The 12,719-nt window shown below is 37.0% G+C and overlaps 1 protein-coding gene across 1 annotated transcript; it reads right to left on the reverse strand.

The window, feature by feature from the left end:
* Positions 1-909: 909 nt before the first annotated feature.
* Smp_131670 (putative meiotic recombination protein spo11) lies at positions 910-9,632 on the reverse strand (the record flags this gene model as incomplete). The annotated part of the gene is made up of 5 exons (XM_018796441.1): positions 910-999; positions 3,037-3,074; positions 3,115-3,217; positions 3,264-3,465; positions 9,589-9,632. 5 exons carry the CDS (start codon positions 9,630-9,632, stop codon positions 910-912), a joined length of 477 nt encoding a protein of 158 aa, XP_018650654.1.
* Between the last annotated feature and the right edge of the window lie 3,087 nt (positions 9,633-12,719).

Consider the following 12,719-nt stretch of genomic DNA (forward strand, 5'->3'; position numbering starts at 1 on the left):
TGAAGGAGTATAATACAGTGAAATAAATTTGAAAAGAGGAAAAAGATAAAGACATGAAGAATTCAGAAGATTAGAATTTGGTAGAACACAAAGAGTGGATGCACCTTCACCATTGCAAACGATTTTGAGCCATGTCATTCAAAGTCTCTAGCCATCGGTTATTATCATCTCACGGATCCCAACCAGGTAGTCTACACCTACCAACATGACTCAGTCCAATTGTCAGTGACTTCATGGATTTATGCCATGTTTTGATCTGGCCGCCTCTAGCCTTCTTCAAACCTACTCCTACACCATGAAACATTGCACGTCGGGGCATTCGGTGAGTGGGCATACATAACACGTGACAAATAGGGGCTCGTGCATGCAATCGATATAACACATATACAATTTAATTAAGAAAACTATCAATCCACAATGTGAATTATGTTTAATCTACATAATAATTTCTGTCTGACTTTGTTTTATTTTTTTTCCCCCCTCAAATTATATCACTTTTCTACAATATCAAAGATAATAATTTTTATTTTAATGATTTTATTTATTTTTTTTTCGGGGGGGGGAGGGGGTGGTGGTGATTATTTATTAGGTAAAATACCTAATAATAATTCTAATTTATTTGGTAAATATTCATTAGTTAAATAATTAGAATGAATTGTATTTAAAATTTCTAATTGAGCTTTGATTTCTGTAAATAATAAATAATTTATCTATTTAATAATTAAAAAAATTAAGTTATTATGATTTACTTGTTTTAATAATATAGATTCATGTTGAATAGTTGAACGTTTTAGCATTGTAGTTAATAAAGATTTATCTCTTTTAGTTAATTTCAATAAATCGGTTTCTTTGATTTGAAAACTTGAAATGAATGAATGAATAGTTTTTAAAATGTGCATATTTTAAAACTTACAATGATATTTCAGTTGGTAGTAGTCCACATAGTTGAAGATTTGGTATACTAATTGGATTACCATCTTCATTTTGCATCATAGGATTCTAAATTTAATATTAAAAATCTATGTGATATATTCGATAAAATATCATTATACAAATAATTTTTAATTTAGAGTTACGGCCAACAAATGTTCTCGTACGGCTGAGAGTGGGGAAGATCGGCTCTCCCTTTCGAAATGCTCTCATATATCCACGTGCATACAACCACTGCCAGGGAAGTCCTACCCACTGCCTTCTCGCGTCATTACTGTTGTTTACGAAATTGAGAGGACGAAAAAGCGAATGTCCAGCGTTTTTTAACCGGGTCGGTGGACACGGAGAGTTCACCTAGAGGAGTTGAAAAACCCTGATTCAAACCAATGGTACACATGAGCTTCAGGATCCTCAGTGAACAAATAGAGTATGAATCAATCGTTGATGACCGTCTACCATGAGACTGCATCTCCTCACGATGCTCTACTGCCTTGTGGATCAGACCTTTTAGGTCAAAGGCTCCGGGTGTGGCTCCCTAAGAAAACCACCTGCTTCAGTTTGATCACCTGGTCAGTATCACAGCCCTCACACAAATGAATTGAGATTTGTGTGGCCCATATATATCTGGTGCTTCCTTGTACCAATATTTATGTGTTTAAATAAATAAATCAGAATGACTAAACTAAATACTTTTATTCCTGAATTCAAGTTTATTATTTTACATCTTATTTTGAATTCCATTTTACACATATACTCTAGATTGGTACACAAATCTGTATTAAAATGTTTAGTTAATTTCTATTATCATCACTAAATATACTGACCACTAAAATCTATGATGTATTGGATCAAAAGTTCTTGTTTTTTAATACTGTGTTGGTGGATTTATCTGAATAGATAACATTAAAATACTTATCTTATTCACTATATACAGCAAATTAATACCATTTCAGATGGGTGGCCTAATACCTCAGGCACTCTTATTTAAACTACAAAGTACCCGATCCAAGCCTTCTCTGCCTGGAAACTAGTATAATATTACCAGTGTTCATGCATAAACTACATCTCAAAGTTAAGTACTTAAATGTAAATTTGCTTGCACAGATACTTTAATTTACTAAAATTTAAAGTAACAAGGTTACTCAATAACCTATACAATTAAACATTGAAAATATTGGACTTCAAATCCATTAAATCGTAAATACTAACAATACGCAAAGTAAAGTTAGAAGTCATACAAGAAGGCGTAAGAAAAAACTTTATTTCTTAAAGTGATGAGTTCTAATCAGCAGATTGAAACCGAATGTAAGAATTTTGGAATAGTCATGTCGTGGGTTTTATGATCGGAATTTTTTGTTTTGCGAATATTCTCTAGGAACTTAAATGGATTTTTGTTCTCTGAGCTGAATGGCTCAGTCGTGAAGCTTTCATTTGCTTCCCAACAACATCAGTATGAAATTGATATAGAAGTGACGTATTCGAATTTCTCCCCATATGACTCACAACTTGTTCTGTCAACCTCGATCTTGATTGGTTATTGCTGACATTTAACCTGTCGTTGTCAACATTTTTATTTTGATTATACCTCCCTTCTATCTGATTTTTGGTCTTATATTTGTCCATAATTCTTCTGATTGATAGATTGGATCGATTTCGATGTGTTTTTTGATTGCTAATTTACCTGAGTGTCAAGCTTCTAAAAATTCTCTAGTACTTTTAGTATCCCCTCTATCCAAGATCTCAACATTTTTCCCGTAGGATGTATGTCCACATGCATTTATATAAACGAAGATATGCCATGGCATTTGACCACTAATTGATGTTCGTGCAGGCACAGATGAATGGGGCATCCATTTAATTAAACCATTTATATTCATTGGCTGATATATAAAAATTAATAACGATTGACAATGTTATTGAGAATATCTGTTTTAAAATAGTACAACAGCTGTTCCCTACATATCTATACAACGATGTATGATTTTCCAAATCCTAAAGCCATATATGTATATAGCCAAACTTGTTTCTTGTTAAATTTTCACTTTCATGCAATTCGTCACCCTTAAACATCAATCAACACTTAAGGAATAATAGTTTCATGCTTACCGTAGTACCATATTTGTAAGTACAGAATACATTTAAACCTATGAAGTGAAGGATGTTACATTGTTTTATTTGCCATACCATGAGGATCAGCATCAAAAAGTCCAATTATTGGAATATTTGGATGTTTGCAGTTTATTTGAGCAAGAAATTTTCGAGTTATCAAGTCTGGATAACCTTTAGCCTGTTTTAAATGACAATTGTTAATAGAAAAAGATTATCTGGCTTACCGTAACCAATAAACAAGGTTTAAATTTTTCGTAGAACTTCTCATTTAAAAGTTTCCGAAAAATTGTGTCTTTTTCAATTATCAAAATAAATTGAGGCAAGCATTCTGTATATCCGGTTGATAGACACATAGATGATTTAGAATAGTAATCTACCTGAGATAATAACCTCATATCCACTTTTAAACAAACTTTCAGGTATACCCTGCAAATAAGAAGAAACGAATAATGAAGATAACTTGTTAAAAAGTCGTATGTCATTTCTAGTTACAAAGATTTCCAAAGACACCTAACCAATTAGTCAGTCCTGAAACTGAATTTCGTAAAGTAATTGCTTTTTGTCAGATCTGAGTGCATCACGCTTCGCTTCAGCTGTAATCTACAATATCCAAAAAAATTTAGAGGTGGTATCGGTTCTGTAGATAATATATCTGTTAATTTTTAAGTTTACTGGTTAACATTCAGGTATTTGAATAGATAACTGTTGGATTGTGGTCTTATCAAGAACGCTTATATTATGAGGTTCGAATTCCTTTAGCTGAAAAAGTCTGAACAGGTTTAGACATGGATTTTAGACTAGATTGTTACTCACCAACGAAAAAGTAACTCCACATTGTGCTCTATTAACGCTGCAGTACCTATGTGCAAGAAGCTGAGTTGGCATGAAATAGGGATCCACTTGGATTAGTGAGCGAGTAGGGAGACAATGAAGCGTTCAACAAGATTTACGCCTGTTACCCCTTGTGAAGGAGCTTAGGCCGCCCACCAGCATTCTCCATCCAACTATGTCCTGGACAATCCTTCCCAGTTGCAGTTCATTCTTTTCATGTCAGCTTACAATTACCGACTCAGTGTGTTCTTCAGACTTCCTCTTTTCTGTTTCCCTTCACGATTCCAAATTAGCGCCTGCTTCGGGATGCAGTTTGATGATTTCCATAATCTGTTTCCTATCTACTTTCAACGTCTTTTCCTAATTTCCTCTTCAGATGGAACCTGGTTTAGTTCTCTTCCACAGTAAGCTGTTACTAATGGTATCCAGCCAACAGATATTGAGTATCTTGCGTAGACAATTGTTTATAAATACTTATACTTCTTAGGTGATGCTTGTAGTGGTTAACTAAGTTTCAGCTCCGTACAGTCGAACTGTCTTGACGTTCGTATTGAAGATTCTCACTTTGATATTGGTTGAACGTTGTTTTGAGTTTTATATGCCCTTCGATTGTATGAATGCTATCTTTGCCTTGCGAATCCTTACCTTCACGTCTGCATCAGATCCTCCATGTTCATCGATGATGCTACCTAGATATGTGAAAGATTCTACCTGTTCCAGAATTTCTCCATCAAGTGTGACTGGGTTGGTACTCTCCGTGTTGTATTTGAGGATGTTGCTTTCTCATTTTTGTATGTTGAGGCCTACTGATTCAGAGGTTGTTGCTACACTAGTTTTCTTCAGCTGCATTTATTGATGTGTATGGAATAGAAGAGCTTGATGGTCTATGAAGTCCTATTCGTCTAGTTGATTCCGAGCTGTCCATTGTATTCTGTGCTTCCCTCCAGGCGTTGAGGTCTTCATAATCCAGTCAACCACCACAAGAAATAGAAAGGAGGAGAGTAAGCAGTCCTGTCTGACTCCTGTCCTCATTTGGAATGCGTCTGTCAGCTGTCTTCCATGCACGACTTCTCATTGTAGTCCATCGTAGGAATTCTGGATGATGTTGACAATTTTCTCATGTACTTCATAGTGTTGAAGAAGGTTTCCCTATCCAATCTGTTGATTTCTTCCTCATAGTCAAGGAAGTTGACGTATAGTGACTAGTTCCATTCAATTGGTTGTTCAATGATGATGCGTAGTGTCGCAATTTGGTCTATAAACGACCGATCCTCACGTAATCCGGTCTGTTGATCTTGAAGTTGGATGTCTGCTGAATCGTTCATCCGGTTCAGAAACATTGTTGAAAACCTCTCATGGTACTGTTAGTAGTGTGGTTCCTCTGTAGTTGCCACATTCACCCAGATCTCCCTTCTTCGGAATCTTGATGAAATATCCTTCCATTCCCTTTTTTGTTTTTAATGATGCTTTGATGATCCTGGGTCCATGAGATTCCCATCCTTTAAGTGCTTTACGTGCTTCTTTGGACAGCATCAAAGTAACTCTCTCAGTGTGTTGAGCATTTTCTCTTCGTGACTGGAGTACAGCAGCATCTCTCCTGATTCTATCCTTTCCACTCCAGCTTAGGTCCAATTGGTTTCACTGATTCCTAACTCCGTCAACTTGTATCCTCTCCTTTCGGCTGCTATTTGGTTGGTCTGCCAGGTCTCCCACATTGGCCGGTCGTTCCATATATCTATATTAGTTGTTGTTCTGGTTGTTAGAAAGGGCATTGGCTTCGTAACTCCCGAAGAATCTCGGCTATCATCCTGGGGCGTCAAAATTCTTCTGAATGAAGATAGTTTATCTCGGAGGGCAGAGTTTTAATAGCTTAATTTGCTTATTCTGGCCAGCGGTTTTTTAGCAAAGTTATGTTCTACGGAATGGGGCTGCTGACCCTATGCCCAATCCTCTTCCTATACTCAGGCTTGGGACCGGCAGTAGCCCTAGAAGAGCTACGGGCGGAGTTACTCAACAAGAAATGCTACAAAATTTTGTTGATATTTTCTTGAAATGAACTTTTGTATACTAAATTTCAGTGAACGTAATGATTGATACTCAAATGTAGTTACTCTATTCCTGAGCACGTAGTGTGTAACAAAACCAGAGGAATTAGTCGGTTCGTTCCATAACTAAAACTTCCCATTTTTACTAAGATTTTCATGACCTAGATCAAATCCCGTCTGCAATTTAGATGCATCTGTGAGTGTGGTAAGTGGCCACCTCAGTTATGGACGCCAGATGTTTCACTACTATTCATGATGTATCCTAGCAGTATATAATTTGACGTATTTAAAATTGTTAGCCATCTCTATCATATCACCTTTAGGTTTAATTACTTCATCGAAAATTCCCGTTAAAATGCAATTACTATAGTCTGTTTCATACTTCATGAGAACATATAGTGGAATAGTTGTTTGACAAAAACTTTCGCTTCATGAAAACCGAAATATTTGAGTAAATTTCCGGGTATACACACTCAAAATGTTTACCGTGTTAGCAACGAACATTCAGACTGTCCTGTGGCTATATTAATTCGTTAGCTGTTTCTCCAAAATAATTGACAATTATAAAGTGAGACACGTAAACCTTGTGAAACTAAAACCGAAAGCTCTAGACATTAATTAATGTAGTTTTTTATATTCCAGTGAATACACACTATTTTTGCATAAGTTTTAAATGTCCATGATCTGAACTGAACGATTTTGGAAAATATTAAACAGAAACTTCAAGCAAATAGTTTCGGTGGATAGTTATAAGTAAAATGACTGCATTTTCGCTTTCCCATTTACACTTTTTTGAACTACAGGAAAGAAATCGACTTTGCAAAATATGTCAGATGATAATGATCTTACCAAATTATTTCTTTTAATGACGTCGCCTTCATACCCAAGTCCTAGATAAATATCGCCATAAACAATCAATTTGGAAGAGGCGTTCTAGAGAAAAAAATGTTATTAAGATATGCTGTCTTACTATTTTAAGAGCACACCGAGGGATGCTAAGCTCCTTACAAATCTTTGACAACAGTGGGTCTATAATGGATTGTCGTTTAAATAAAACGGGGTTTGAGTAGTATATGGATCTAGATAATTGTTGTGAAACAGCTGTCCATGTACCGTTTTGTTATGAATTTGTCCTCTCGTACAGCTTCGTGGGCCATTTTCAAAATAACCATCAGGCGTGCTTTAATTTTTTAAAAAAGAGAAGTAATGTTAGTGAACGAGACGTCAGGTGACTAAAACGTAGCTAATTTTGACATAGTATGGCTAATATGTAAGTTTCGTTTTATTCTACTAGGCTTCACTGGGAAATGGTCTGATCGTTTCCGGCACTATCTATGTACAACAATTATACATAGGTAGAAAAAAGCAGTTAGAGTCTTGTAAGAATCTATGAATGAACATTCGTTTGGTGCACATAAAGTTATTAGAAATTTTAGTCTTCTTAGTTACTTGATTTGGTCTCTATGTAATATTTTCTTAGGTTCACAGCCTTGCCTACACATTCCTTCTAGAGCTGTGAAAATCAAACAAAGTGTTAGTCATTTTGACTACATCTTTACTTGGATTGAAGTTCGCATTTCTGGTCTAATATCATCTAAAGTACATCAAAGGTGGACTTTGTTCAGTTTTTACAAAATTCTAAGTCTATTTAAAAGAACAGTGATATTTTTCCTTGCTGAATTAAATTTATGATTTTCATCATTTATTACGCATCGAGACTACTGATTTCACTTAAATCAATTTCAACTAAAGTAACATCAAGTGTATCTCTTCAAAAAGTAGTTTTGCATCTGTACTTTTATTGGGTACATTGTTTGTTTGTCTGTTGACCTTTTGTGTGTAGCGGTTCACAGTAACACCTTTTTCAGTTTTCAGCTTTTGAGTCTAAATTATTTGAAAAACCTTAACTGGTGACTGGACAGTACAAAAGAAGTAATTATCAACTCTCAGGCTGCTATCCGAAGCCATTGCAGTGGTGAGCACAGCTAAAATGCGCATGATCAAACGCAGCCGAGATTATTCTAATGATGCTCTTTCTGTCGATACACAAATTGATTTGCAGTCGTAAGCCTAAGCAGAGTGGTTATCAAGGTTCTCAAGAAGATTATTCGGAATGCGTTGTTTAGATGTCTAGAGGATAACCTTCTGCCTTCCGTTAAGTAGAATGGCCTAGGAACTGGCTGTTCATGTCTCACGAATTCATCAGTAACTCATGAAAGTTGGTGCGCTATTACAGATCAAAATTTACTTATAGATGTAGCTTACGTTTACTTCAGGAAGGCTTTTGATAAAACTCCTCACAACTGCCTGTTATCTAAGTTAGCTAATATAGGGATTGAAGGATTGCCTGGCTAGGCGTCAGCAAGGAGTACGGGTGAACCAAATGTTGTCTAGCTGAGAAACTGTGTTTAGTGGATTGTCTCGCGGTACACTTTTGAAGCCACTTTTGTTCCTCCTATTTGAAAATGAGCTTAGTCTACCATCATCGGTTTTATCGTATGCTGCTGATACCAAAATCTGAAGAGGGGTAAAAATGAAGGTGATTGTTCAAAGCTCCATAATGGGCTGCGGAAATTGTCTGAATGGTCTAAAATTTTGCAGTTGCCTATAAGTCCTTCCAAGTGCATTACAATGTATATTTGTCACTGAGATACAGATACACACACTATGAACAACACCAAACTACCTTTTATATATACACAATGGTTTGGGAATCATGGTTAGCCAATACTTGAAAATACTTCACACTATCATGCTATAGCTTCCAAAGGTTTTAAAACCCCATGTTCAATATGTAGAACCTTCATCCATATATATGCAACAGTGTTTTCGACTCTAGTTACATTGTCCGTTTGTCCAAAACTCAAGCATTGCATACAAGCAATCAGGTCCTGTCTAAAAAAGGCAGTAAGTTGTTGGAAAAGGTTCAAAGAATCTTAATAGAGCTGATCGCTGTGATTACAAAGCTCTTGTATAAATTAAACCTATTTACCTCGTCATATAGCATAATCAGAGGTGACTTGATTACAGTTTTCAAATTACCGAACGAAAAATTTGCACTTTATATGCCGTTACTTTTATTGACTTCCAAGACAGAATTTACGAGGACACTGTAAAATGGCTCGTGAGCCATCAACAAATGGAACTGGTTGCCCTCTGCGCGTGCTTCAATTCCCATCTTTTGACGCATTCAAAAGAGAGTTCGAGTAACCTAAAATTTACCATTGTCTCTACTCGCATAGGCTACCCAGAATCCTATCCCTTCCAAACTGAAATTAGAATTACTATATATATTTTGTATATTAACTCAGTTTCTATACCTAACGCCACGATTCCAACATCCTAAAAACAGATAAAAATTTTCAGTAAAATATGCTGAGGTTTCCAGGCTTATGTGTACGTACATATTTCAGCTTGTTTATGAATAATTGGTTTAATAACTGTTTAGTACTTTTATGAGACTCAATTTCGTTACAATATTTGATAAGCAATTAAAGATGACCGACAAAATAAAGATTAATTTACAGAGTTTCAGGAATGAACACATAGAAAATTCATTGGCAAACTAGTTTAACTTGTTTCAAAACATTTGAAGTCTTACTTACTAAATTCTTCTGGCTTCTTGACTAATAGCTCCAAAAAATGTCTACAAATGTGAAACACAAAAACATACGATTCCTTAGCTTCATCGATATTTCCCGATTTCAGAAACTTCATTACTTCGTATACAATTCCCTCGATCATCGATAACACAGACATATTTCAAAGTGTCGGCAAATTGTTCAATCAGAAAACGTTGCCGTGATTTCTTCAAATGGTTGAGGACGGAATAGAAGAAGCTTTCGCTTAACGGGCTTCTGTGTCTAGTAGCAGTGGATCACCAATACCTTCAGGCAAAAACCTAGGTATATGAACGATAATAGAGGAAAAGAAAAGAATTTGGTAAATCATAATAATATGTTATCCTTAGTCCTTAAGAATAAGTCAAGTTTCCTCTTAAAGGACTCCTGAGAGGTCGCTTGAACTAGCTCAACGGCAGCGAATTCCAGCACTTGACAACTCTAACGGAGTAGAAGTTGTGTCTGCAGTCTGTTCTGCTATGTAGGGTCTCCAATTTCTGGGTGTTACCTCTTAGGTTAGTGTTATGACTAAGCTTAAGAAGATGTTTAAGGGGATGACCAGAAGTATTAAGGATGCTGTAAGTCATAAGAAGGTCACCTCTAAGACGCCTGTACTCTTACGGGTAAGGGTTAAGTGATTGGAGGCGCTCTTCGTAAGGTTTGAATTTGAGTCCCCGAACTGATTTCGTGGCTCGACGTTGTATACGTTCCAGAGTGTCCTTATCCTTTTGGAGGGAGGGAGGAAATACTATGTTTCTGTACTCTAAATGTGTTTCTATATGAGCCGTGCGTGAGTGGACAGGTAGCCTACCTATACAATGTTTACCGAGTTGGTAGTCCCTGTCCTTTACACGTTTTTTATGATCAAGACAGTCCACGAGTGTAATTGTCAGCTCCAGCTTTCGTTTGTGCTTGATCCTGCTGTCGTGGGGCCTATCCGGATGCATATGGATGCCAGTTGGCAACCGACGTCTATTGGTACGAAATGCTTCCAGAGTTGCAGCCGCCATGTGGGAGGAGGGGAAGGTTATCTTCAATAGCCGGGGCCTAGAGTCTCCGTCTCTCTTGGCTAGTCGCATTACCTGGTGGGTCAATATGTTCTTGAGTTTTAAGGAATGCTTAATGAATTTCCATTCCCGAATATCAGAGTTTGCTTGAGTTGGGTTCATATTTTCCGGCACACCTTGCACAATGATATTTCATCCACGGAAAAACACCTCGCGAGATTCCTTAGGGATGTTCCGAATGAGATTTTGTTCAGAATATGGTATGTCGGGCAGTATTCTTACGTTCCCATCGGATTTCAGTAAGTGACTGGCTAGCAGGACGTCCTCTACGTCGGAGGCATTCTTAAGTGTAACACGAAGCAGCCTCGAGTGGTTTAGGTGGTTAGAGTCTTTCCCCCTAGTGAGCCGTGTGACGGTCTAAGGCTCTATTCCGGGGAGTTCAAGCCTCTTGTTTAATTCTCCCTAGAGCATCCTATCATTTTCGTCCTGCAGACTGAGAGGAAGGTCGGGGTTGTCAATAAGGTTCATGATTATGACAGAGTCATCACGAACCGTAATTGATTTCCCAGGTTTTCCAGTGTGTCTAGGTTTGGTATCTTGTTGTTTGGATGTCGAGGCGCGTTTTCGATTCCTGGGCTCAGTGATGACCGGGCAGACAGTCTTGGGGGTAGACTGTGCAGCCAAAGCATCAATTGATTTCCACACGATACTTGGGATGTTCAGTTTCGGCGGGGACGCTTGAGCCTTTTTACTCCTGTTAACGTGAGTCCAACCACCTACAGGGTTTTTGGGAACCACTGTCTCATTCAAGGACTCTTCCCTGGGGGACCCAAGTTTACTGAGGGAGCCGATGACAGTCGATGTTAAGATGGTGCTGAGTTTCAGCACATCATCACTCGTGCTGCTAACAGCACCGTCGATAACCGACCTATTAATATCCTTTTTCTTGTTTGCCCTATGCGTTCCAGTTTTGTTACCCGTCATGATACAGTCATTCACCAAATTCTTAGACAACTTATCTCTCAGACCTGTTAGTAAAGTAATGATGGTACCCAACATAACTACGGTATCATTGTTGCAGGTAACACATACCCACCTACGATCAGACTTGCTGAGTCTGCTATAGGCTGCTGCTGTTAGATCTGTACATGCCTCATGGAACCAACCTTTACAGTTGTCACATTGCATGCCAGATGTAACGGCAAAACGGCAACCAGGCCTTTTGCATGAATTTTTCATGGCTAGTGATTTAGACTGTCTTAAAAATACAAGCAGTAAATTTAGGACGGTTAAAAAAAACACACACAGTAAACAAAAACTGGCAAAAATGTATAAGAACAGTTAACGATAAGCTAAAGCTAGTCTTTACGTGAAAACTATAAAAAAACCGATAGTGAGCTGAGGCAAAACCACAGTTAACTATTAAGTTGAGTGAAACACAAAAAAAGAAGTAATCTACCGAACGTATAGCTCAGAATAGATTCTTTAGATCGGAAATGGTACTTTTGTTGCGTAAGAACACAGCAAAAGTTTGAGAAATGTAAATCACGTTAGGACTAAATTTCCCGACATGCAGAACCACTTATTTTATTTGATCTTTCTCTGATTTATAGAACATAATTCTCCATCACAATAACATATAATTCTTGTTTTACTTTATTAGTAATTTGAACAGAATCGATACACGACATGGTTGATAAAGTTAATTCAGGTGTTTCAGCGTACGAGTTAAGTATTGTCTAGTTTAATTATTTCTTAGCTCCGAACTACACATTTTCTTCTTTTTCGGGAGATAGGCTGTGAGTGTTTAGTGTTAGTTTGTTCAGTACAGGATAGTGGAACAACGTGGTAAAATATCATTTTAGATGAAGTAACTTCCTTATAGATAACTTAAGGCAATGAGAATCGTTATTACTTGCCTAATGTGCTCACAAGACTGAAATACTAGTAGGTCAGTTATTTAAGAAAAAAGACAATGAGAGTAAATATTTACAGTGACAGCCATTTCTTCTCTTTTTCAAAATCTACGTAACGTCACTGCAGGTCACTTAAGTTTGTCGAAAATTTTGCATGTCGCTCAACATTCTATTGTAGACAAGAATGCTAACTAATTCAAAGCAGCAGAACCAGAACGCCTGCCTATTTAGTACATAAAAATATGTTTACATATATAATGG

This window comes from Schistosoma mansoni, chromosome 2 (genome assembly GCF_000237925.1).
Source record: "Schistosoma mansoni strain Puerto Rico chromosome 2, complete genome".
Lineage (NCBI taxonomy): Eukaryota > Metazoa > Platyhelminthes > Trematoda > Strigeidida > Schistosomatidae > Schistosoma > Schistosoma mansoni.